This window comes from Amblyomma americanum, chromosome 8, assembly GCF_052857255.1.
Source record: "Amblyomma americanum isolate KBUSLIRL-KWMA chromosome 8, ASM5285725v1, whole genome shotgun sequence".
Classification (NCBI taxonomy): Eukaryota; Metazoa; Arthropoda; class Arachnida; order Ixodida; family Ixodidae; genus Amblyomma; species Amblyomma americanum.
The window spans coordinates 32037885-32065710 of NC_135504.1; the positions used below are offsets into that span (position 1 = coordinate 32037885).

The 27826-nt window shown below is 46.2% G+C and overlaps 1 protein-coding gene across 8 annotated transcripts in view; it reads left to right on the forward strand.

Annotated features, from left to right (window-relative positions):
- Positions 1-25855, forward strand: part of Atg18a (Autophagy-related 18a) — a 33019-nt gene extending 7164 nt beyond the window's left edge. The window contains exons 4-12 of one of the 8 annotated variants that reach the window (XM_077634327.1): positions 1053-1202; positions 2694-2786; positions 2871-2941; positions 5132-5410; positions 8711-8818; positions 14963-15084; positions 17585-17638; positions 21692-21820; positions 25030-25168. In XM_077634327.1, the coding sequence (XP_077490453.1) occupies positions 1053-1202; positions 2694-2786; positions 2871-2941; positions 5132-5410; positions 8711-8818; positions 14963-15084; positions 17585-17638; positions 21692-21789 (975 nt within the window). In that variant the 3' untranslated portion in view covers positions 21790-21820; positions 25030-25168. Of the gene's footprint in view, positions 1-1052; positions 1203-2693; positions 2787-2870; positions 2942-5131; positions 5411-8710; positions 8819-14962; positions 15085-17584; positions 17639-21691; positions 21821-25029 lie in introns of all 8 variants that reach the window. The other 7 variants (XM_077634328.1, XM_077634329.1, XM_077634332.1 and 4 more) reach the window with 7 other exon arrangements.
- The last annotated feature ends 1971 nt before the right edge of the window (positions 25856-27826 follow it).

Genomic DNA, 27826 nt, shown 5'->3' on the forward strand with positions numbered 1-27826 from the left:
GTATGGTATTAAGTGTGTATGACTTGCCCTGTTTTGCTTGCAGCTGATGCAGCTTGGTGGCAGTTACTCCTGTTCCTATCATGCTCCTTAGTTTTATCGTTTTGTTGTTGCCTTGCTGCTGCTCTGATTGACTAACAGCATTTCCAGAAGGCTATTTCCCAATGACAAATGCTTGCTTATTAGTGATTGCAGTGCACTGGGGTGATGGACTGCACTTTGCTTATCTTGTGGTGGTGGAAGATTTGTTTCGATGAAAGAATTGGCACAACTTTGGACGGGATTGGAGCAAGGAAGGCGACTGACAGTGTCGAGTTTTTCTTTTGCTCTTGTCCTGTCCAAAGTTCCATTGGTTTGGTTTATAAGGGTTTAACGTCCCGAAGCAACTCGGGCTATGAGAGACGCCGTAGTGAAGGGCTCCGGAAATTTCGACCACCTGGGGTTCTTTAACGTGCACTGACATCGCACAGTACACGGGCCTCTAGAATTTCGCCTCCATCGAAATTCGACCGCTGCGGCCGGGATCGAACCCGCGTCTTTCGGGCCGGCAGCCGAGCGCCATAACCACTCAGCCACCGCGGCGGCTCCAAAGTTGCATTGTTTCTGTAACTGTAACGATGTACCGGCTAGCTTAACAACGTACCCTTTACGTTTTATTTTCGATTATGCTGTGCACTAGTGACTGTGCTAAAAGATAAAAAGATTATTCTGTCTACTCCTGGCTTATAACTTCTGCCAACAGAGGGCCTTGAAGTCTGCACCCAAAGCTGTCAATGGGAATGAGCTTTTGACAAAACCGGCGCGTGTGTGTGGCCAGTCACGCTTGACACCTTAGCTGGACTGACACCAGGCGGGCTGTGGCAAAACAGACATGGCGTGGCTTGCTCACACAGCTTGCTGCTGCTGCCCCGCCACAATGGAGGCCCTCTCTCTGACCACGAAGGCCCGTCCGTCGAGAACTAACCTCCCCTTCCTCGATGCTTAAGCGCGTCTTGTGCCGAGAGCAGTGCCATTCATGTTAGCGGGGGCCCTCTCTCCTGCAAAACCTGGACAAGAATTGGATGCAGGTGCTGCATACGATCCGGGAGACCCCGCCCAACCAGAAGGGTCTGTGCGCCCTGTCGCCGTCCAGCGACAACTGCTACCTCGCCTACCCGGGCTCTGACAAGATCGGGGAAGTGCAGATCTTCGATGCCCTCAACCTGGTGGGTGCGCTTGTGTTTGGCTCACTGTGGAACCTTTCACTTTTATCGGCTGTTAAAATTTGCCAATTTATGCATGAAATGTATCAAGTGTCAGAGTATAGTACGAGATTTAAAAATTCCTATTTTCCGCGCACTATTTGCGATTGGAATGCATTATCCGCCGACACAGTTGACTGCCCAACGGTTTCCTCATTCCTCTGCGCACTTGCGCGTAAGTCCTGAGTGACATGTGGCTCCCCCTCATCAAAATGACACTCATGTTGTAAATACTATCTTGTGTTTTTGTTTTTGTTCTGATTTATCATTCAGCGTCCTGTATCTTGTTTGCTGATTTTGCTGTTTCTGAATTTGTTGATTTGTGTTGTCCACTCCTGCCTAAGGCCTGATAATAAGGCTGGCAGTACCTGTAAAAATAAATAAATAAATAAATTTCAGAGCTCTGCGTTGTAATTTAGTTTGTGTTTTTGTTTGTCGTTGGGGGTTTGTAAGAGGCCAAAATAGGTGTCCGTTGTTGAAAATGCAGTCGAGGCCATCCTCTGACCATGCATGTGAGCTGTGTTCAAGATTTTCATGTCACAGCTTCAAAGTTTAGAAGATTTGTTAGTATAGCTCTGTGTGCCATAATGCCACTACTCTTGCATATCAGCACTCAGCACAAAACTTTTTGATAGTGAAGTTTGTGTTGAACATGGCATGCTGTGATGGGTGATTTTGAAAATAATAAAAAAACTGGCTGGTGATCGTACTGTCGCGTGTTGGTAAGAGTCCAGCAACCAGGATAAGTGCTTTTGAAAAGCTCTTTATTGGGCTGACTTGAGCCCACCAAGATCTGAACAACCTGGCGGCGGTGATGGCAACAAATATGTCCAGCAGTTGTTAAGCAAATTCACTGCCATTATCAGGTGCCCTCATTTCAAGGCTAACAAAAAGATTGCGAGATAAGACCCAGGAAGTGATTTCTTGAACTAGTTGAGCACAGCTACAGACATTCCAGATAAATCTGGTTGCATATCTCATTACAAGGTGATAAAGATTTGAACATAAATATAACCTCATTACAAAGCTTTGCGGCATTATGACGCGATGTGACAAATCTGCATTTGCAGTATTGGTTATACATATCGCTTTTACATTGATAGCCTTCTCATTGCTTCTTTGAATTTGGTTTCGCCAATGCTTTTCCGTTGCACTTCTGTTGGGTGGATCTTGGGGGTGGGTGCTGCTTCTGGGGTGGATTGGGGTGGATTGGGGGGCTTGGGTGGTGCTTCTGGAGGGTGGAGGGTTCACAGTCCACCACTATTTCGGGAAACATCGCTGTTACCACTAGCACAGTAGTACTGTGTTCTCTGCATCTGTAGATATTATTGGACAATGTTAATTTTTATTAAAATATGTGCGGGCTGCAGACTTGTGAAGAGTTTGGTCGCAGTGAAAAATTGCAGTCACATTTCTTCAGCTGATAAAACTATTAAACTCGGACTTGTTTTTCAGCAAGCCAAGGTGATGATCCCGGCTCATGACAGCCCCTTGGCTGCCTTAGCATTCAATGCCTCGGGAACGCTGATAGCAACAGCTTCAGAGAAGGTCTGTAGAAGTTTCATATGCACGATGTGCAACGTAAACAAAACCTTTTCTCCTACTGAGGACACTTTATGCTGACTGTTCCAGGGCACTGTCATTCGGGTGTTCTGCGTCGCAGATGGGCAGAAGCTGTACGAATTTCGGAGAGGCATGAAGCGGTAAGTCAGTGCCATTTGCGTGCAAGCTAGAATTCTTTCTCTTCGGAAAGTGGCGACTTGGCAGTTGAGGTGGAAACTACTTCTAGATCTCAGTGTGGTGTGATGGCAAACGCTGGGTCCAGCATGAAACCTGAAATCCGTAGCGCAAAGGGACGATCACAAAAAGAACGCTCGTAGGTAAAGTGGTAGCAGTCTAGATGCATTCTTTCTATCCTCGTCTAATCGCGCTACGAATTTCAAGTTCCAAATGCACCAGCAGGCTCAAGTACGTTATATACATTGGCTCCGAGCATGGCCTTCAGCGAACACACTGTTGTCACTTTGGTGTGCACCGCATAGTTTTTGTGCTTGTATAGGAGATACACATGCACTGTGGCAGGTGCTGCAGTAGAATCTCAATACAAATCTCACGGGGTTGCAAAAAATATTGATACCATTCACAATTCGTATCATCCAAAAATCCGTATACAGAAGCATGGTAAGCGCATTCATGCAGATCCGCTTATGGCTGATGGAATTTATTAAAGGTCGCACCACTGCTCGCGTTGTGGCATCGTTGATTTACGAGCCACACACCACCGCTCACTTGCGACGTTCATGATTGCTCACTCATGTTGCATACCGCGTGCCTGGCGATCGTGGCATCTGCAACGTGAGGGCAGAACTTAGTGCTCGAGGGTGTCGTCGCAGTTCACGCGTTCATGTCATCCGTAATGGCAAGGGAAAGTGTTCGGAACTTCCGAACTTTTGCACATTTATAACATCCACTCTGTCCAGGGAATTCTACAAATTCATATCGACCGTGATCGTATCGTTGAGATTCTACTGTATTGATCTTCAGTACTCCAGCAATAATGGTACTTTATTTTGCATAATTGCAGGCACCTTACAGCAGTTGTTCTGCCTGATTGGTGGTGTCATGGAGCAGCGTGTCTTTACACAAGCCCACGTAACCATTGCACCATGCTTTTGGTGCTTCTTGGTCCCGAATGTATTTGCAGCATTCAAAAGCTTTTGGATTTTGGACAGTATGCAGGCCCATTTGTGGGCTTTCGCAAGTGAATTGCAGTAGAACCCGTCTATAGTAAAGTAGCTCACACCAGCAAAAATCTTTACTCTACATATCAGTTGGTGGTCATGGCATGGCTCTCACTATGCTCTCTGGCTGCTTACTGAGCACAAAGTGTTGATTTATAAAAGAAGCATTTAGAAATTCCTTACATCCTGCTCCTATTGTCCCTTTGTGCAATAATTTATTTTCAGTTATCACACAGTATCACATTTTCGACTTGGTTTACGTTTTGTGAAAGTACTGCATTTGCAAAATACAAGGCGGCTACGAATATAACACCAGTTCGATTCCATGTGAAAATCAAAGCTTTTCATGATCAAGGCGTAGTCTTTTGTGGCCTCAGCATCATTAAAGAAGTAGTAGTCACGAAACGCGCACAGCACAGTGGAGTGTGGAGTACTCACTGCACTTTTATCGGCTTTCCTTTCTTAGCAACCCGCGTCGCCGTATTGCTATGTTCATAGCCAGCTTTACTTTTTCCGTGCGCATTGTGCGCTTTGTCTCATGGCCTCCAGGTCTTCAAAAAGGTGGCTTCTCGTCACGGCTTTAGAGCGTGGTGGTGAAGCCACCTCAAAGAGTGCCGTTTTATTGTATTTGGTATCTATAGGCCTCGCGATCCTGGACTTCGCGCATGCCGCAACGTCATCATTCTACGGAAGTACATCGTCACGGCCAGGCGCTCTTTACTATAGTCATTTCTTTGAAAAAATCTTTACTATAACTGGAAAAAAATGTAGTTATCTATGGAAGGTGAAATGGAACCGCAGCTTCACTTTACTATATCAGCATTTTTACTATAACAGAGTTTACTATAGCAGGGTTCTACTGTAGTGGCTGTGTGTGAGGTGCTCTTATGGAGCACTCATGTGCTTTTTGAAAATTATCCAAGCTCCTGGCAACTAATTGGATACGCAGCAGATGGCACGGGGCATTGTTAAAAGCAAATCAGCGATGGAAAAAAAAAAGGTAATTTGAGCACTGCCTTTAGAGCCCAAGTCAGCGCTTGTGTACGCCATTCCCTCATCCTCGTCTGTTGCGCAGCTTCTTCCATTGCTGCAAATGAGTCAACAAGCCCAGGTTGCCACTCTCAGCCGGCTCAAAAGAGACATCTTGTGCAGGTGTGCCAGCATCTGGTCGCTGGCGTTCAGTGCTGACTCGCTGTTCCTGTGTGCATCGAGCAACACGGAGACGGTGCACATCTTCAAGCTGGAGGACCCCAAGGAGGCAAACAAGGTGGCAGAGGAGCCCGGCACCTGGATGGGCTACCTGGGCAAGGCCCTGCTGCAGAGCGCCTCCTACCTGCCCACGCAGGTCACTGACGTCTTCAACCAGGGGCGCTCCTTCGCCTCGGTCCACCTGCCCTTCGCTGGTGTGCGCACAGTCTGCTGCCTCACCACGTGAGTCGCAGCACCCACGATTCCTTACACTGGATTTTGATCGAGTCGCACAAATTCGTGAGTGCAAGTTTTGTACTTTTGATCCTGGACTCGAGTGGCTGCATTTTGATTGAGGTGAAATGAAGATGCTCATGTACAGGTCTGTTTCGAGTGTGGAGACACACACAGGAGACTCCACACATCGCTTTATGCATTCTCATCTCAGTCATCTCAGTCAGTTTCATTCTTATGACATTCTTGCCCTTGTACACCAGATACCGTATTTACGCGCATAATTTGCGCACCCTTAACTTATCACCCGGGTTTACAAAAAAACATTGAGCGGCTTTTCATTTAGAGTGAACTTTTTTTCGGGGGGCGGCCGTCGTGGGGTGCGGGTCCGGGTGCTGACGTATACGCAGCAACATACGCTATACCTGTATTGCGCGTTATGATCTTTGTGGAGTTTTTTAAGTCACGCTCGCGAAATCCCCGTGTAATTTGCACACCACCTTCTTCGAGCCCTAATTTCTGAATAAAAAGTGCGCAAATTATGCGTGTAAATACGGTATATATAATGCTCATTACACAAGCTCAGGCAGTGTGCTGTGAATAGAGCACATGGTAAAGGATCGAAATGGAGTTGGAGATTGGTACGAGGAGAGTGTAGTAATAGCAATTCTTGCGACTACAGCACTGTTCAGCATTGCATTTATTGTTTCATATGCATGCAGCTTTTACTTGCCATCATATCTTTTGAATTCAAACAAATATCCTTGGTTTGTTCATAGTGCACAGTCCTGCATGGCCAAATTTCAGGATTAGTTAAGTTTTGATTAATCTAAACTTAGTCTTTGGCAGAATCGTGGGGCTTGATAGAAGTGGTTACAAGCTGCAACCTCTATCTCTAGTGGGCAGTGCAGCAACACTAGACAGCTAGTTTCTCAGTTCGTTGAGGTGTTTTCATCATGTTGTAGTTTCTTCACTGCATTGTTTGATCATACAGTTAAACCTTGATGTTTGGAACCCCCATGTAGCAAATTCTTCGGTATTATCAAATTTCTCAATTCCCCGACGCCGTCCCCATTGAAGCGTGTATTTGTGGACTTGATGTAACAAAGATGTTGCGGTTGTCGTCCTTGGTGCAGTAAAAGCTTGTTCATTCGAACTTACCGTTAATTCGAACTGACGCCTGGATCCCGGTACAGCCCTGTGTATTTCAATGGGGAAAACTCCCGATAATACGAACAAGTCGGCACCCGCAACGATTAATTCGAACTAGGAGCCACTGGCTGACACCGCTCCTCGTAGGTAGAAGTTGACCGATAGCGAGTAAAATGCTACAAATTTACCAGAGATGTAAAACAGTGGAAAAGAAAAAAAAAGCTGAGTGCACGAGGCTCATGGAGCCCACGTTCTGGTGCATGCCGCAGCATGTTTGCGCTGCCGCTGATGCTTCGGCGCGAGCCGTTCCAGATTTTCGTTGTGTCGCGGTCGCTGGGTCGCGGTCACATGGTGTAAACAATGTAGTATGGCGGTTTGGGCGATGACGGCATTTTTGGTGCCGCGAGCGCGAGCTACGTGGACTGTAGCGTGGAGATGTTGGAGCCCTTGAGTGACTCCGATATAATTGATGCTGCGCGCTCCTAGCAGACGTTGCAGGGCTCACGTGCGATGAGAACAGCAGGCAGTGATGAGTCCGACGGCGGCGACGAGACTATGCCACCGCCAAATGCACTTGAAGTAGCGTCAGCGCTCGATGCTGCAGCACGCCACTTCTCTGTCTGTGAGAACTGTGACATTGCGCAGGAGCTTTGGGCAAGCTGCAGATGATGCTGATGTAGTCTCTGCAGAAGAAACGCAAGCAAATGCACTTTGCTGATTACTTTTAATTTTGACAACCCTTCCCCACAAATAAACATGTTTTGGAGCATAAATAGCGTCATATATTCCAGCACTAAAGCTCGCGGCTTACGCGAATGCATTTTAGTACTTGTTTCTGGCGCATAACTGGCCAATCAATTTATTTCATTTGCATTAGGGCTGCATGAATTTAATTCTCAGAATATGCCCGCCACAAACATATAGTAGCTCCTAGCTCGCGATAACGAGTCTAGATATGACTGCATTGGGTTCTGCCCGTGCAACGGGACGCTATAACCGCTCATTCTACCGCCCATTCGCTAATTCGAACAATCTCCTGCTCCCCTACGAGTTCGAATTAACGATCTTTTACTGTATAACGAAGTTGCTGTGCCAACTGTTCATTTACTAGTGCCCAACTGTTCATTTACTAGTGCTGTGTTACTTCAAATTTAGCCAGATCACATGAAAGTTTAATGAGCGGACATTAGTGCCATGCTATGCTGGAGCTTGATCTCCTCTGCTTTCACTTCTATAGCATCACACCGAGAGGCAATACAATAGCTCATGTCCAAATGCAACACAGAACAGGACTTAGTGAAGAAGGCATTGGACAAGCGGTCTACACCCATCGCCTCTACTCAGTCGTTCGCGCGGTGCGGACAGCAGGCGCGTAGCGGGAGTGGAGGACGGTTTGTGAGAGATATTCGTTTTTTTTTACGGGAGAAGAGCACGGGGAAAGAGGCATGTGCTTTGGACTCCCCGCCCGCCGCACTCTCCTCACCCCGCACGCAGTAGTGGCATCGTGCTATCCGTGACGGAGACTGTGGTAGCCATTGTCGTGCTCGCATTACCAACGTAGTCACAAAATTTGTCCATGTTTAAATTTGTCCATGTCTTGTCTATTTCATTACATTTATTTTCATTTTGGTTTCCGTTTTGCAGTCTTATCGAGTTTTCGCTGCCGTGGTGGCGCACTGGTTATGGTGCATGGCTGCTGACCTCAAAAACATGGGCTCGATCCCGGCCGTGGTGGTCACATTTCGATGGAGGCAAAATGCTAGAGGCCCGTGTACTGTACGATGTCAGTGCATCCCATCTGGTCGAAATTATCCGGAGCCCTCCGCATCAGTGACCCCCATAGCTTGAGTTGCTTTCAGACATTAAACCCCATATACCAACACCATTCTTTTCGGGTTTTCATGCGAAAACTGGATGTAACAAAAAATTGTGGACTTTTCTCGATTTCATTCCGTCGAGGATTAATTTTGGGGGATTGGTTTGGCTGCATTCTTATGGTGTGCACGACAGACATATTCTGGAGTTCCAGCTCTCTGACCAATTTTTGGATAAAAAAACTGAATAACTGAACCTTCAGTCAACATAGTAAAACTGAATATGTTGCGTCAGTCTGCGCTTCCGCGTGTGCAGGTGGTCTCATTGTGGTTTTGTTTGCAGCGTCCAGAAGATACCGAGGGTACTACTGGCTACGGAAGATGGCTACCTGTACGTCTACAACCTGGACCCAGTCGAGGGTGGCGACTGCACCTTATACAAGCAGCACAGGTTTCCTATTTGTGATCCTAAAGGTTTCCCGTTGCGGCAATATTTTAAGTTCTGGTGATATGTGTAGTGTTCACGATGCGGGCAGCTATTGTGGGGGGGGAACAGAGTGCTATTGAATGGGGCTTTTTGGAGGCTTAACAGTGAAGTGATCTGTATCGTTTGTACAGGGCAGCTGTCTAAAATTTCTGGGCTACTACATTTGCCCCCTCCTCCACTTCGCTCATACTGAATTTTTTTCCGGCCCCTTTTATACATGTTATAAGTTTGTGTACACAGAACTATCCAATGCCTTTCATTATTGAGGATGTCCTCCTTCAGGACAGCTGTCTTAAAACTTGCAGGCTACAACACCACCATCCTATTTTATTTCTACCCTCAGTTTGTGCGTGTTTTTATGCTTTTACAGTCGAGCCCACTTATAATGATAATGGTTTTAACAAGATATCGGTTACAAGAATGAAAAGCGGCTGCACAGTCCACTTTGCTATGTTTTCTATGGTAAAATAACCAGCCTACTACCATGCCCCCATGCCGCATTATCAGTTATAACAATGAAGTCTGGCTCCAGAACACTTTGCGTAGGGCAGTCAGCAAATGGTCACTGGCAGCAATCCACACTAAAGCAATGAGGGCTGGCTGAAGTGTGCAAAAAAATGTGATCTGCCCTGCAAGGTTTTTGGTTTAGGCATGTTATATTGGAAATTTCGTATTTTTGGAGCTTGTTATTTAAGTAGGAAGGGTAATGCTAAGCATTTGCCTCCAGCTGTGACAACTTGACAAATTTTTTGAAACTTGCGGGGCATTTTAATTGTATGCAACAAATGCAATGCTGTGTATTTACTTCGGTGATAGTTGCACAAACGTTGCGATCTCTCGAATATTACTATATAAAGTACAGCGCTGCTCATCTGTGCACTACTGTGATAACTTTGAAAGTTTTGCATGGATCTCAGGGTTTTGTACAAAAAGTGCCATGATTTACATTTGTGTAGTGCTGCAATTTTTTGTAGTTCTGAGAAATTTCAGGGTGATGTACAAAGTGAAGTGTCGTGCATTTACACACAGACCTTCACAAACTTTGCAAACAGTGCATACATGTAATTTCCTTGATGCATTTTTATGCGCTGTTGTGACTTAAGTCTCTATACATGGCAATAAAGCATTCATAACATGACATTGAAATCTTACAGCAAGAAAGGAATTTGACACTTGCTTTTCATGGTTTGGAAAGCAGTTCATTAGGGTGCCTGGATGTCCTCTTGCCTCGGCTTTCAGGGCGGGACACCCTTTGTACCACCCCACGCCGCCGTGTCCCTCTCGCGGCGGCATGTTGGGTCCCACATGCCGTTCACACGTACTGTGTGCTATGCATGTGGCGCGGTTTCTGTGCAGTTGCTCAGCGACCGCAATAAATCGACCGGACTGGAAACTGGCACTAATACACTAAAACCTCGTTAACCCGGATCTCACGGGACTGGGAAAAATGTCCAAGTTAACCGCATTCCGGATTATCAAATGTACCATGAAAACGAGAAAAAAATGTATACAGCATGAACATACTTTTATTGCTTGAAAAACTGAGTTATTTTCGTTTGCTTCCTCGCCAGAGTCTGCGCTAGACCGATATTTTTCAACCCCATCACGTGATGGTGCGCACACTCACTGTCGCGGGATTCTAGTACGCAGAATTCCTCGAGAACAGCGAGAGCCTCGGCGGCCTGCACAGTGCAACGTCGCAGCGGCTGATCTCGATTGTCATCATTGGAAATTTTCCTCTATGTCGAGCACTACCAATATGATATCATCGTCATCAATAGCAACACCATCATCAATAGCAATGTGGTCGGCAAGCCGGACATCAGCAGGCAGGAGAAACTCCAAGCTCCTTTCATCCGTCACTTCGTCACCCATCCTTTCGGCGTCCCCGGGAGGCACATCTACATCAGTCGTCGGGGCGGACAAACCCGCCGTGCCTGAAGGAGTTCGCAATGACCTCCGCCGACGTGTTGCTCGAGACACGTGCTAAGACATGAACTGCGCTGAGGAGGTTTATGTCGTATTCTCGCTCTGCCTCCTTGCAGAGCAGCATCCATTCTGTCACATGCCATCTGTACTTGGTCTTCACGTGCTGGATAATGCCCTGGTCCAGCGGCTGTAAACCAGCCGTCGTGTTTGGTGGCAGGAATGCAAGCTCGATGCATTCCAGCCCTGTCACATTGGTGTGTGCGCTGCAGTTATCCACGACAAACAAAACCTTGCAGTTTTTGGCGGAGAAGCGGCCGTCGAGCGGCCGCTGTCAGGTTTGAAAAATATCTATGGTCATCCATGCCTTTCTGTTTGCTCTGTACTCTGCAGGCAGACGGCGAACGTTCTTAAAGCACCTAGGGTGATTGGCTTTGCCTATTACAAGAAGTGGTAGGTGCTCCGTGCCCAACATATTTGTGGCGAGGAGCACGGTTACCCTTTCTTTGCTCCTCTTGCCTCTAATGCACTGGTCACCCTTGAATGTGATCGTTTTGTTCAGCAATGCCCTGAAAAAAAGTGCCGTTTCATCGGCGTTGAAGACATTGGCAGGTTCATAACGAGCCAGGTATCGGGGAAGCTTGGTCGACTTCGAATTAGTGATGCAGCGTTCTTCTACCGCTGCCGTCTCACCACACACGTTCCTGAAGACCAATCCATGTCTTTCTTTGAAGCGTGCGAACCATCCTTCAGACACACTGAAAGAGTCAACGTTTATTTTCGCTGCGTAGCTCTCGACCTGCTGACAGATCAGCGGCCCATTCGGAGGAAGTTGCCCGCTGCGCATATCTGCGATCCATCGTAGCAATGCATTTTCTAACGCCGGGTGCGCTGCCGTCCTGAACCCTTTTCTTGTTCCGGTGAACTTTCCGCTGTCAAATGCTTCAAGAATTTTTTCTTTGTTCTTCACGTAGTCGCTCAATGTGCTTCTCTTGATCCCATACTTTTCATTATCTCTTGCTGAGAAACTCCTTCACCGACCTCCTTTAATATCTTCACCTTCGTTTCTAAATTATTGGCCGGCTGCTGTTGCGGCTTCGCTGTGTTGGCAGCCACCATCATAGCAAAGCGTGAAGGCAGTGACAGCACGCACCAGTCTGCACGCAGTGCGGCTTGTCACAATTGCAACACAAAGAATGCAGCTGCAGCATCGGCGTAGGCGTCGTGGCAGGGACAGCACACACCAGCAGTCTAACACAACGGGCACGAGTCCGCACAGAACATGGCTTTTCACACACTCGCAACACAAAAGAATGCAGCTGCAGCGTCAGCGTAGCATCGGCAGCATGCGCGTAGTTCCGGTGACAAAGTAACCCCAGCAAGCCATCCCATCGTCCTTTGCAGCTTTTAGTGGTTGCTGGATGCTCAACCAGTGCACTGGGGGGTGGCTAGCGCCACCTGGCCACCGATCGCTCTCTTACTGTCATCATCGCATCTCTCGCGTCCTGTGGCTGTTTCTCATCTTGTTTCAGTTTGCGCGGCTCTTCTCGGCTGCGCCGGCTTCGTCATCTGTTTGGAGTGTTTGAACATCCGAGCCGCGGAGTGTGGTCATTGCAATAGCTCTAGTCGGGGTTGTCCGAGTTAACGATACGCGGCCAAATGCTGCCGAGTTAACAAGTGTTTAACACCATTGAACTACGCACATTTTTGCTGGGACCGCGGTGCCTGTCCGAGTTAACCGAATCTTTTAGTTATCAAGATCCGGATAAACGAGGTTTTACTGTAGTTGTTTCACTCGTGGCAGTAATGTTGCAGCAGTTTTGAGGGTGATTTATGCATGATGCAGCCGCTCCGAATACACGGCAATCGAAAAGTTATGACTGACTGCTGTGCTTCGTAGTTGCTGTCTGCACTGAAAAATAACAGTGGCTGTTTGGCCTTCCTTTGTAGTCGTAATGTAGAGTATCAGGGTCGCCAAATTCCGCAGAATTATATGCTGCATTTGTTGTACAAATATAAGGACTGTGCACAGGCTCTCGGGTATGCCAGCAGCGCGGAGCATGACCTGTGAAATGTAACTATTTTTTTCGTAGTTAACACCCGTTTTTTCAACATTCTTCTGGATCCCTTTGTCTTATTACTGCACCACATGTGCAGTATTCTGCGTAGTAATGGCAAATGTTTCTTCCACACAGCCCGCTGCCGCACTGCTCTTGTGTGGACAGATGAGGACAAGTCTAAAACGAAATGGTCAAATTTTCTCAACTGCTACCTTAGTGGCTTGTTCCGCAACAAAATTATGCAGACGGTTGAGTTCCTCTCTGGGCAGTTCTTGCACTAATGGTACGATGCGACTTAGTAGTTGCTAAGGAACCTTATTTGAGGTCAGATTTAACTAAAACTCTTTCTTCTTTTCAAAACGAAGAAAAAAACTATTACACTCGACTGATTCACAAAGGAACCTCAGGAAATAAGCCCCTGTAACTACTTTATTTGAATCCAATTTTCCCCAGGCTAAACTAAAAAAGAGGAGTCCGCACACACAGGCTGCGCCTTCCTCGCTGTCGTGAAACCATCTGCTCCTGTTGCCAAGAGGTGCTGGTTTGCCACTTCACTCTATGGTCATTGGGCATGGCAATTGATTTCACATTACTGATGTGGCTGCGTGACGCCAACAAAAGGAGCCTTTTTTTCCCCGGCAGTGCCACGTCTTCTTTCGCTATATATAGTGATGCGCAGGATATATGTAATGAGCTGGCGCAAAAAAAGCAGAGGTGGAGGGGTTAGTAGGCCTCCGTGGAATAAAGGTAAAATAAACAAACTGAACGAAATGCAGCGACGAGAGCTTTACATATACTCGCTTAATTTACCAGCGAGGGTGCCCGAAAAATACGGCTGCGTTGCTGGGGAGTGTCTTTGTCGTCAGGTTTTGAAAAAAGCCCTCTGCGAAATTTTGTTTTGGCCTGGCAGGTTTGAACACTAGTCTTCCAACTTTCCCGGTCGATACAATTGGCGCACATCTGGTGGATCAAAACATGCGAATTCCGACAGCATGGTGCAGAAGGTGCGATGTGCAATGAGGCGTCTGTAATCGGCAGAGGAAAGGTGGCGGGAAACGCTCAAAACGTGCAAAATGTACGCAAAAATGGGCAATTTCGCCCAACAGGCCACGCCCCTTTGGTTCAAGCGAGCTCTGTTGAGTGTGTGATATAGCAGCCTGGGACCAAGCTATGAGGGGCTGTTGTGTTCCCGGGTGTTCTGCCCATAATATGAAAGTGGCTATTTTGCTTCGTTCGGGACAGTGCGCGCAGAAAAAAAAGCGATCATCACCGGTCATTTAGACTGTTGAAAACCAAAAGACAACCTCCAAAGTATGCAAAGTAAGGCATGCGAAACACTTGCTTTCCAGAACACTGTATCCTAGGGGCGGGGGTATAATGCACAACTAATTTGCATCCTCATAATTTCAGAAATTAGCAGCCGTCAAAGGCGACTTCTCGCACTTTATTTCATAGCGAACGAGAAGCTGTCCGATTGGCAGCTTTTGGCGAATATGCAACTGCAGGTGAAAATAAGTGATCCTGATTATTGGCCCAGTAATGAAATGAGTATCCGAGTAGCAGGTTGCACTGGAATATGCTATGCCCGCTGTGAGAATATAAGGACAGCTCACAAGGCACCAAGTTCCTCGGCAGATCCGCTGCGAAAGATCATTTAATTTTGCGTAGCTAACTTCGATTCACTGTTTAAACAACCTCTGGCACCACCCTGCCTTGGCAGAACACCAAATTTAAGGCATTCCAAGCAATAGCTGCAGTTCTCGCTTAGAAACGGCTTGCTGCCCCGTGGCCCTCAGTGCATCTGAACGGGAGAGCGGGACCCAACATGCCACCGTCAAAAGCGGTGTCCTCGCCCTGAAAGCGGCGCTGGCCATCGAAGGCACCCTACAGTTTATTGCGGCACCCTGAGGTCTGGTGGTCACTTTCTGGCTTTTAACTCTGATGTTTTTTTTTTTTTTTGCACACACATTTGGAAGAGCTTGCCCAGGTTATATCACTCTAATGAGTGAAACTATAAAAGCAGCGAGCGTTGTTACTTACAACTTAGCCAGGCCGGGTGGGTGTTGTTGGTTAGCTTGGCGAGAGGTTTGTTGGTAACACAGTGCATGTTTGTGGCGCGTAGGCTGGACGGTCGGGATGCCACGACGGCTCCACCACAGTCTGGTGATGCGGGCTCAGACAAAGCAACAGCTGCGGTCGGAACGACGCAACCGACTCCCGCTGCACGCAAGCCCGACTTGCAGGGTAAATGACAGTGCAACATTCTCTTCACCCTGCCCTCCCCATCCACATGTTCTCTAGTCTCTTTTTTTTCATCGACCACCATTCATAAACAGTGTTCATAACGATAGCATGCCACAAGGGGGGGTTAACCAGCTAAGCACTGTTGGCGCTGCAGGCACCGGTATTTTTTCCCACGAGCTTAAAAAAAAATGTTTATATTTACACACACAGCATATTCACAAACTACTCTGCTGTTGGTGGTAACATTGCACCCAGCGTAGGAAATTTATCTATGAAAATGTTCATTGCCAGCAGACTGGGCCATGGAAAAATGAGCCGTGGCCTGACTGGACGGCATTATCTTTTTTCACGAAATACATAATTGTACCCTTCTTGGATTGCCCTAACTGTCCAGCGGTGATGGCAGTAAAGCTGGCTGGTTAGCCTTGCTTTTTCAGGGCTGTTTTCACATTCTATGTTCGACTTCTACCAGGTGACTCTGCAGCATGCCGATGCCAAATGCTTTAAATAGGGGCAAAATGGGAGCGGTGCCAAGACATGTCACATGGTTAGAAATCATAAATGGCACTTCTATTTATTCAAGTCTTTAGAAACCTTGAAAATTGGGGTTTCAGCTCTCTGGTTTCTTATACGAGAAGTGGAAACATTACAGGTCTCGCTTGTGGCATGATTGTCAACCTTATAGTTTTTTAAAATAAATGTTATCAAATTAATCTTGTACTTAACAGTTTCATGCATCGAGTTCGAGAGGTTGCAAATAGCCTGATGCAAAACACACCAGGACCCATACGAGGCTTCCGTAGCATTGTTAAACAACGGTAACACTATTTCAGCTAAAGTTGCCTTGTCATTTCATGTGTAAAACTTTGGGGACATTGACATTTCTTATGAGCACAATATGGCTCTGATCAAACTTTTGTGCCACCACTTATTAAGCTAGGGACCTTGTCCCCTTGTACCGTGTGCATTCAGAAATGTTATCTTGTAAATATCACTGCTACTGTACGGTGGTAGCTGAAAAGGACGGAACCCTAGCAGGTAGAGTGATACATAGCGTTTATAATTTCCTCGTGCTCTGTACTTTTTTTTTTGCATCTTTGCTCTCGCATTGTTGTGAGCCTTGGCTTGGTGGAGGGCATTGTGAGAGGTGCACTGTTCTAGAGGGCAGGTGCTCTGTAGTCTACCGTCGCCAGTGCCATTTTCATATTTTTTGTGTCCAGGTGGTGGGTTACTCCTTTGGTTGTCGGTTTTTGTGCATGGCCGTAATTGGCGTGGAAAGAGTGGGAAAAGTATGTGCGAGAAAGCATTTAAAAATTGTGGCTACGGTGACATTGAACATGTAGAGCTCGTAATCGCAAGACCTTACACAGCAGATGATTGAGGAATGATTGCACTTCTCTTGGCATGCTTACTTTAATTTCGTAATTTGGGAGAGGTCATTGCTACGCAGTACACCAGCTATGTATTAAAATGGTCGCAGCCCTTGAGTTCATGTTTTTTTTAGGCTGTGGGCTGTTTAACTTATTTTGCGAAAAAAACTGGAGGAAAAACTGGTTTGCACAAGTTAGGGCAGTGCTGTGCAGGATGCAGCTGGGGTATCACAAACATTATCAAACTTGTGCATGTGTTGTGGACCGCTCAACTACTGACTGTATCCATTTATCCCTGTTTATAAAAGTTTAAGAAATGACTGAAGACAACTCGCGCTGTTGTTCAGACATGTGCAGCGGCTGCGAGCAGTTGGGTGGTGTTTGAGGAAACGCTCCTAATGCAATTATGGCGAAATGCTGTGAATGCTTGGACTGAAATCACATTATTGGCAACATTGACAGTGTAAATGTAGAAGCTTCATCAGTGAGGCTACAGAAACTTCGAGCCGACTGTAGAAACTTTGAGGCAACTGTAGGAATGTCGAGTCATTGACACTGAAACTGAAAACTTTGACAGTGAAACTGTTGAAGATTTATCAGTGAGGCTATAGAAACTCCATCGAAGAGACTGTAGAAACTCCATCGAAGAGAGTGTAGAAACTCCATCGAAGAGAGTGTAGAAACTCCATCGAGGAGAATGTGGAAACTCCATAGAGGAGAATGTAGAAACTTCGTTGGGAACATTGGGAGTACTGTAGAAACTTCATTGGGAATACTCTAGAAACTTCATTGGGAATACTCTAGAAACTTCATTGGGAATACTCTAGAAACTTCATCGAGGAGTATATAGAAAGTGTGACGATGGAATGTTAGTTTTGAAGTGTGCAATGCAATGCAAACATAAGCTAATGCAAATTTTAACGAAGCATAGAAGTTGCTCCAATGAGGTCGCAACATTGGCGACTTCAACAAAGTGAGAAGGGCTGGCTGGGTGTATAGTGTCTTTTCTTTCTCGGCGCTGCATTTACTGCTGCCGCCAATGTGTGCATACTCTGCTGTTGTTTCTGTGCGAGAAGGGGACACGCCCTAATGGCCAGGCCCCCGTGTGTGTGTGTGTCTCTGGCGCGCAGGGTTGTCGAGCTACGCTGCTGTAGTGCGAGGTTATCAGGACCAAACTCCGGCAGGTCTGTAGGCTTTCCCCCCTTTTGCTGTGCTGCTGCTCTGGCCACTGGCCTGGCTTGGCTGCTGGCTTGGCAGCTGGCTTGCCGCTTCTGCTGGTGCTTGCACTGCCTGCACATTTGCTTGCCATCTGGCTGCTTGTTTTGCTCGCTCACATTTTCCCCGTTTTTCCTTTCATTTGGTCTGTTCACCATGGCATCTTAGTTTCTTCTGTTTCTGTGCACAGGGTTTTATTCTCCATGGTTTTCTTTTCTTGCCACTTCACTTGCTGTTTTCCTTTTTCGCATGCCAAACCACACTTCAGCCATTCGTCCTAAATAGAACCAATTTATTAGTTATAGTTTAAATGGGCCATGGGACATTTCTTCAACCAAATCTGCATCATCTGTAGGCCAGATTGTAATGGACTCATTGTCTAGCGAGCTTGCTCAGGTACAGTGGGACCTGCAACCTAATAAGCTGGCAAGCCGAACTGATTTCAGATGTGTGCGTAAAGCTTGATGCTGTTAAAGGCTGTAAAATTGCTGTTAAATTGGCTGTAGACGGGCAAAAGTTCCACACTGCACTATAAATTTGTGCTCGTAATTATGCAGTCTGAAACAGTTTTAATACTCTTAGAGAACATTTAGATCTGCACATTGCTCACAGCTGGCCATAATTACGAACTGTGTGCCACTGTGTAGTTCGTAGCACTCAGTTGCCCAAGAGTCTTGTGTTTTGCATCTCGACTTTGTCATATGGAGCACAATGACTTGAAAGCTCCGTCGGCATCACTGAAATATTGAGGATCTCAAGTTGAACTCTAGTAGTCGTTGGTTGCTACTGCAGCAACTTCTCTTGACCTGTGGTTTCGTTCGGCTCACTTGATTCAATTGCCACCTGTACTTGCTCCACTTGTTCGATGACAGTAATCTTTCAAGGCTGGCTCATCCTCTGCACATTCAGGTTGTTTTGCCTGCTCCTCCTCTCCAGCTCACATGCACGTAGGAAAGGTCGTTACTGTTCCACACTTTCTCTCTGCCTCTTCTTTCACATCAGCTTTTGTCGTGGGCAGTCGCGCAGCACATCATTCACAGGCTAGGTAGGTTCTTAGATAGCTGTTGCGGGCATGCCCATCACAGAGTACATTACTTTTCACGAGCACCTTGGCTTCCAATGGGACCCAATTTGTTGGCTGGTGGTTAGTGCACAAGCATTGAGGCTAAAAACTGCCCTCTGGCAGATTTTGGCATGCTGAGTGTCTTCCGACGCCTCGACTTAGAGGCTTCCCCAGAGGCACATGCATTAATCTGAACTTGTCTGTATAATATGGGATGCTTGTGCTGCCTCTGTCAAAAGTACTGTAGGCTGCAGTGGTGCCATCTCATGGGCCTAACACGCACTACAAGCACCAGGAGTTCACTATTCGGTTATCCAGTGGGGCTGTTGCAGCATCTCTGGAATTGTCATGCTCTTAGAGGAGTGAGGACAGTAATTAACCTCACCTTCGAGAGGGTTTTGAATTCTGGAAAGGCAGAAATGAGTTGCACTGCATGGCCAGGGAGGTTACCTGGCGTCCTCGGCATTTTCGGCGCAGGATGTACATTTGCACTGCATTATGACCAGACAGTGTAATAACCAGGAGGCTTGTTGTAGTGTGATGGGCTGGAATACTAGTTGTAAAACACTTGGGAATAGCAAGCAATTGCAAAAGTTTTTTTTTTTCTTCTAAATTCTTCATTTGGATGCTTTGCGAGTGCGGCTGGGTGCACAGCCCACTTCACAGTCAGCGCCGACCACAGTCCATGAACTGTAGCTCATAAATGAGCGCAACTTTGCTTTCAGCTATTGCACTGGACACTTACTGACGTTGATGCCAGCGCAGGAAGACAGTGTAAGGAAAGTGTGCCAACCATCGTCCACCATTTTGTATGCTTTCTATTGCGGGGAGTCTCATGCAGTCGAATACTGCAGCAGAGACACTTGTGTGCCTGTGCTTAGCACCCTCATCAAGCAGGCAGTCATGGAGGCCTTGCTCTGCATTGCAATTTCATACCGCTGAGCTTTTTCTGCTCTGCCGCCAGCCTTCAGGTCACTAACTTTGCAGTGACTCTGCTAATTGCTTTCTATGTTTTTGTTGTTGAAATGCTTTTTCTACACTTATTTTTGCTAAGGCACAATTGTAGAAAGGTCAAAAGCCCTTTCTGATAAAGTAAGATGTACTGAACACTGCAAATGCTCACAGAACTATGCTAGTTTTGCTTTTTTTTTTCTCTTCACCTTGCAGGCATTCGAAACAAAGGTAAATCTGATGTAAGACACCAATGTCTTGCTTAACAGAAAGGCAAAGTGCTGTTCCTGTTATAGAGGTGCTGAGAACTACATATTGCTCACAAAACAGTTGCACTAGTTCACTAGTAATTTTTTTCTTTTCCAGCATCGTAAGATGTACTGTACTTCTTTGTATCCATCCATTTCATTTTTGCACGCTGCCATTTTTCATGCAATGCAAATACAGCACTTCCAGCATCTGGCTTAGAGCTTAAGCTGTGCAAAGCTTTTGAGTAATCGTTGTTGAATTTGCAAACAATGCACCCTTGCCAGTGGCAGCAATGGCTCGAGTGTGCATTTTACATGAAATCTGGTGCGGGTGTAAACACAGGCCACTTCCAGGGGTTGTTCAAATTGTTGCCAGCCTGGTCTTACTGTTTTGGCTGCTTCACGGTTACAGTTACTGTTAATGGTGCAATGTTGCAGTTAAGCCTGGAGACCTCAACAAATTCAGCTGTTAAGCTGCTCAGAAGACATTAAAACTGCTTCGTGTGGCACCGGTATTACTCTGCATAGATATGATTAGTGATTTGCTTGGCAAAACAATTTGCAGTGTCTGTGAAAAAAAACCAGGCAGGGCATGATGCACTAATCAGCCGCAAGCTGGTCCCTTTTGCGGCGTCCGCTTGTCTCGTGCGCACAAACGCTTGCACAGCCTTGTTGTGCTGGTTTGCCGCCTCTGCTTGTGCACACCTCGTCATCCCGCGTGACCTTGTCTTCCCCCCACTGCCGGAAAGTTGGCCTGTCGCCTTGTCCCCGTTAACAGCAGCACAGCAAGCTGGCCCCAGGGTGTGACGGCAGAGATTCCGAGGCCTTGCCCCCGCATGGAACCTTCTGCCTCCCCCAGGGGGCGACACCTGACGGCCCTCGCCCGTCTGGCAGCGTCTTTGCGGTGGATGTTGCAGCGGCGCCTAACCCAACAGCGCGCCACCGCCTTGGCTTGTGCAATCAAAAACGGAAAATTTTTCAAAAATAAAGCCCAGGGGGCTCTGAGCAACTGCCCTGTGTTGAGGGAAGAGATTTTCTTGTTCAGAATTGGATGCCGAGCAGTTATACAGGTTATTGTTTGAGGACAGTACATTTAGGCAACGGGGAGTCAAAAGCTTTTTGGCTTCAAGGTGCCCGCTGGTAGTGTTCTTGTATGGAATGGGAGAGCTGGTTGTTCAAATGCAAGGCATGCACTGCCCAAGAATTTCGTAATGCACTGCTTCTTTTAGGTTTCCTCACCCTTCAGCAGATACCGCCTTACCCGATCTTTCTTCCTGTTGTTTTATTCATAATTTGCCACCCTACAATTGAAGAAATCTTTGACCAATGCGGAGAAATGGGATCTACAATTGCAGCTGCAATGGGCAGATTTGGAGAAATCATTAGCCAGAACAGTTAAAAAAAATGACTCTACGGTCACAATGGCTCTAGTGTCGTGCCTGTGAGCTGAAAATCCCAAGCTGCTCTGCATTCGATAGGTGACCAACGTGTGACAAAATATGAAAATCTTTGTAGATTGAGATCTCAATGTTAATTTTGCAATTGTGGCTTAGGTGAAATACTATTTCGATCATCCAATATCCAGTTTGAGCCATACGGTTGTATGCCGATGACGTAACTAGGGGCATTCTTTGGCCGCATCCAGGCAGTTGCTCGGGGCCTCGCTGTTGGTGGCAGCTGCCAGGAGGTCAAGTGGCAGTGTCGTTAACGTCCTTTGGTTCCTGTTACTTTTTCTTTCTTCCCCTGGGTGCTGAGCACAGATGCCGCTGGATTGGTCGCATTATCTCCTGCATCCAACAACGCTTTGCGTCTCAGCGATGACTCGGAGTTTCCGCCTGTGTCGCCGAAGAGCGACTGAGGCATCCGTCCTCCCCTCCTTGTGCACGAAGGTGCGTTGTGCTGACAACAGTAGTCAAAGTGAACCTGTCTTTTTATTTAGCTTGTGCACTGCTTTCTAATAGCCTTATTAGTGTCAGCACAGTATGTTTTGTGATGAGGCTTCCAATCAATGAATCAGTGAGATTTATTTCTGAGGAGGCCCTTGTCTGCAAACACACTTGTGGTGCTTTGAGGGAGTGGGCTGCGATACACGGGCTGTATTGAGAACGCACCGTTAGTGGACTAGTGCTGACATTCTAAGAGGATGAGCAGTCTCCGTTTCACAAAAGTGCACTTTTCAGAAGTGCTTGAGATGCTCCAACACTATAGAACCTGAATAGTGACAGCAACGATAAGGCTTGACATGCTCAAACACCAAAGTGGTGGTTGGTCATGAACGCTTTAGAGGCTGCAAGAGCTTCACGACAAGGCCTTTGCTTAAGACTTGAGCATTTTATGATGATTTTGTGTGTTGAGATATGTTGGAGTTATCTGAGCCTGTGATGTGATAGAGCTTTAAGGAATGTCATTCTTTTCTCCTTTTAGATTGTAGCTGAGTGGAAGCATTGTGCTCTGTTATGCCTTCTAGATAACGTGAGCTCTCATCCTGAGTGGCTATTTTCACACTGTGCATTCTTTCTATGGCAACTATAATGCTGAGTGAAATGTTTCATTTCACTTGACCTTCTGATCATGGCGAAGATTAGGTGGTCATGATGCACATTAGCTGATGATAGTGATGCCTATGTGGACACAGTAGAGGTTAGCTGGTAGCTATAAATGCAGATTAGTGAACAGTGATTGATTCAGGTTAGCCAATAGCAGTAGATGCAGGTTAGCCAATACCAGTGGATGCAAGTTAACCAATAGCAGTTGAGCCAATAGCTAAGGCTCTCAGTTGGTTGTAATCTAGTTTGTTGTAGTTGGTGGCTAGTTGGTTGTAATCGCACATGTTACTAGTGCATATAAACAGACACGGACAAGATAGTGAACAAGACTCAAGAATCCTATAGCAGTGGATGCAGGTTATCCGATTGCGGTGAATGCAGGTTAGCCGGTAATGTACCGATCTGATCACGATTCAGATTGGCAGATGCTAATTGTTTTTATGCAATTGTATAATTCCTTCTCCGAACACTGGGCTTTTGCAATGGAACTTCTTGCATACTCTTGAATTTGAACTTGCTCTCTTGTGTTAAATTCTACGGCCTCTTGCATGCACATGAAACTCCCTGGTTCAAGTCCTGCATGTGGATGTTTGCTTATGCCAGCTACTTCCTGCCGGTAATTGTGGCTTTGTGCAGCTCGTAGCAGCAAGCATGCTTGCACTGACCTTGTTTTCACTGCATTAATCCTACTCAAGATTTGTCTTGCCACTTTGTGCGGTGTTGTATGCTTGTTATACACTGGCAAGAGTTGTGCTAGGCATTAACTGCAGAAATCTGATCTATAGCTGATATGCTTCTGCTTTGGGAAAGGATGAAGGAGATAAAGCACTCATTCATGGTGCAGCTTTTTAACTATCATTTGAATTAATGCTTTGTGGTGCAGCTTTCTCATTAACGAGTAAACTATGGCAGCTTTGCACAACTATATGTGAGAATTAGTACGAACTTGTTTGACCTACTGTTGTTGTTACTTATTCCCTGCAATTAGATAACATAATTCCACTCATTTACAGGTCCTATATTTGATAGCAGTTGTGTCCCTTAAGTATTGCTTGATAATATAGTGCCTGGTTTATAACCTGATCTGAAATAATATAAACAAAAAAACTGCTAATTAAGTGGGGATTTGCATAATTTTACTGAAGAGTCAATAGAATTTTCACTTCCTTTTGGTCAACATTTACTGCTAGCAGATTTTGTTTTGCAGTATGTCTTCAGTAGTGCATTTGGCACCCACTTGTTTGGGGAATTGGTGGAAAAAAATTTCCTGTGCCATGCAGGAGTGGCCATGAAAGAACCAAGCTTGGCCACACAAATGGACAGGCATCTTGTTCTTTAAAGGATCATAGACACCTAATTTAAATTGCCTGTTTTCTTTCAGATGACGCATTAGTGATCAGAATTTGCGTGACACACGTTTAATTTGCGTGACACACGAAAAAGACTGCAATATAATCTCTTATTACGTAGTTCCATTTCACTGTGATCCTTAAGCCAACCTGCTTCAAAAAGCTGGAATGATAGCAAACTGTTTATCGAGGGTGTATTGCAGTTTTTTTTTTTTCTGTGCCTCGCGTGGCCTGTACACTCCCAGTGCATCACAGCCATCGTTCGATTGAAAAAACCGAAACAGCGTCGAGAAGAAATTCAGTTATAACCATGTATTGTGATGTCTAATGCATCATCTGCAAGAAGAAAGCATGCGTCTAAAATTAAGTGTCTATGGTCCTTTAAGAAGGAAGCAACTAAATTTCAAAATAAACATTTCCAGAGGTTGCTTTTTAATCTTTTTTCAGCAGATGGTGCCTCGAATACACAGCTGTCATTGGTATCCCGCTGCCAGTTTTGTGTGTGATAGCAATTTTGCAGGTTTACTATTGTGTCGAATGCCAAATGGATTGTCTGATGCGGCAGTCTGCAAAATATAATCTCTGCAATGTTTGGGTGTAAATGGACCAGTGGCATATGCGGTAGTGTTTCAAAGCTTGTTTTCTATTTTGATAGAGGCAAAATTCTAAGGGCCGTGTACTGTGCAATGTCAGTGCACGTTGAGGAACCCCAGGTAGTCTAAATTTCCAGAGCCCTTCGCTACTGCGTTCGCTACTTTGGGACGTTAAACCCCCATAAACCAATCAAAGCTACCAGATTAGACGTGAAAGTATTTTAGAAGTTGTGCAAACCTGCTTAGTTTTAGCAGTAAATGATTTCGCCACATTACATAACTGCATATAAATAAAGAGCATGTAGTTACCAATATTGTGAATTTATTTGTAAATGTGCCTTGAATCACAGTAATGACGTACAGCCTAACTTAACTGTTCGAGTGGAGCTTCAGTCTTGTCACCACTAAGCCTAGCTCATTTATTGCATGCAGCTCAACTTCCATATCTCTGCAATACAAAGAAAAAAACGATTAAAGGTTAAGGGATGTTTGTCTGCTAGCAATGTTTTTACAAGAAGTCTTGCCTTCATCTGGGGGCGAAATAACCCATTTCTGTGGTTATTTGAATCTGTGTTCTGGCTTTTGATGATCTTTATTTTTTTGTTCTCAGAACACGCAGATTCAACCGGTGACAAGTGAAGGCGGATCAAACACACTGGTGGCACCAAAAGAACCAACTCGACCGCTCGGCACAGCGCTTGGCGCACCTATGCCAGTGCTGTAGCTTTTGTTGTTCCGCTTGTGTCTCGACAAGAACGTGTGGGGGAGCATTTTTACACCACTGTGCAACTGTCACTTTCCGTGGTCTCCCCAGCAACACGGATGCTGGCGTTTAGCTGGAGTTTATGTGCTAATTCCTCCTGGAAACACATGCGGAGGAAAGCATCGTTGGGACTGATGCACCTTTTTTGTTTGACTGCGATAGGACGGTGTCGTTTTTTATTGTTCAGAGTATTTTTAATTTTATTTTTCTTGCTCCAGCTGACAGGGGATCAAGTTGTGCTGGGAGTATTGTTTCTTTTTTCATTTGTGAGATGTCTGTATCCTGTGTACATGTGTACGCATGTGTGCTTGGGAAAGGCAAGAGGTCTGACGCAGCATTTGGCAATGCGTCTGCCCTCTAGCCTTTATTATAGGAGTGCTGCGCATGCGTTAAGGGTAAAAAAAAACGCCAAAAAAGAAAAGGCGGAACTCGGTACATGATTGTCTTACCCTACGCAGGCACTCTGTGTAACATTATATAAGTATGCGTATGTGTGTATGTGTGTGCAAAAACCAGTCTTGAGATTTGCACTCCTGCGCTGCTATTGCTTGATTCAGAAGGCTGTACATACGACGGGCCAGCACCTTTTTGTATATTGTTAACCCTCCCAAGTACATCTTCAGTCAGTGTTGGCAGATGAAAAAAAAAACAATAAAACTGTCGAAAATTTGTACATTGCTGTTTCTTCATTTCGTTCGACCACAGGTTGGTGTGAGGCAAGTGCAGTGCTTTTGGAACTGAGACCATGTAGCAGCAGTTTTAGTGCACGGGAAGCTATGAGCGTTATGCATTGGCTTCAAGTACAAGTGTACTTTTCATAAGGGCTCCCATATTTAGACAGTTTCATGTCGGGTGAATTGTGATTGCAGCAGCGCCAGGCGTCAAGGAGAGCAGTTCATATGGGAGTGCCATGGCTGGTCTAAAAGGCAAGTCTATGGCAAGACCTACTTGGTCGACTTGGGTCTAGAGCATATATCCAGTGCCCCCTTGGCACTGGACATATGCCCTCTTGATGTGCTTGAACCCAAGGCTATCTCTGAGGCAGCGCTTGCCCTAGAGTGTACTCTAGCTTAACCCTTCAGTCTGGCTGTGACCGGACCCAGGGTGTATTCGCTTGAGCCTCAGTGGCCGCCATATTGGTGTACATGGAGAACTGAGAAAAGCAGCGCGCCGTGTCTAATAGGCTTATCGCCAGCTGCTTCAGACTAGCGCTAAAGCTGCATGCTGCGCCGTCTGCGTCACCCTTGTGAGAGCGCTCTAGCAGTATGCACCATGCAGTCAAAAGATAATTTGGAAAGCAGTTCTTGGTTGGCGGACCAGTTGCTTGCACCCGTCATGCAAGCGTACCCTTTAAACCTCCTGCTAGCAGGGAACGGCGCCACAATGGAGAGAGGGGTCTGTCTCCGTCCATAGAGGTAAGGGATTACCCCCCTTTCATCGACCACTCTTTGTCGCACTAGCAGCTAGGGTCTTGAGAATCGGCCGACGCCATTGGCTGGAAGGGGGTCCTTTGATGGGGAAAATCCGTAAGCTAATTGTATCGGACTACAACCTTTGACCGTAAAGTTTCGAGACTGATTTATTTCTCTAGACATGATTCCCCAAAACAAATGTTGGTGCGTATGTGTAGCGCCATCTTTTAGGGCTAACCCGAGCTATTTATGTGAATTGCTGTGGCAGCTGCTAGATGGCACTACATGTAGAAAAAATACGTTGTCGCTAGTCGTCTGCGCATTCTACTGTGAGTGAATGTGGAGAGATGGACGTCCACCTCGAACAGCTTGTAAACAAAAAAATGTGTGAAGCTTGGCAAGAAAGCCATACAGACATAAGCTCCTTCGTGGCGCTTACGGCAACCAGACATTATCGCGGGCGCGAGTTTTCGAGTGGCACAAGAGGTTCGTTTCGGGGAGAAGTCGGTGGAAGACGACACAAGGCAGGGGTACCCTTCAACCTCACGGAATGAAAACAACATCCGGCGATTAAGCGAGCTGATGTGCTCTCCTCGAAAGAGCCCCTTTATATAATTGTTAACCACATGAAGTGTTCTCATCACTAAGAATCAAATGTGGCGTTAGGGTAATTCACTTAGCCTGCAATGTGTGTTTGCGCATGAATTTTGGCGCCATCCTTTACTATGGAAGCCTGCAATATGTGTTTGCGCATGAATTTTGGCGCCATACTTTACTATGGAAGCAAAGCGCCCGCCTGCATGAGGAGTTAAAAAACTGTGAAATGGCATAGGACCTCTCGAAAATTTCTGAAGAAACTGTTGCGTGAGAGGAGGAAAGAACTTTATTTTCCTACAGAAGGCATATTCCCCCACCCCCTTCGGTACTAGGCCGGGGAGGCAGGATCGAGGCACTGCTTTAGATGCTAGCCGGGAGGTCTTGTGTACCGGCGGCCTCTTCAGCCATTCGGACGAGGCGGAGCTGGAGCTCAGGGAATCCGAATTTAGTTACTCAGTAGGGTCTCCCAGGATTCTTTCGAATTGAAATTCAGCGCCCTCCAAGGGGAATTTAGGCATTCCCAGATTATATGGTCGAGGGAACCTCTCAACCCGCATTTATGGTTCGGCAGGATCGGATATGTGGGTACGTGTATGTTTGGAGCCGTCTCCACGCGACTGCCTGCGTATTATTTA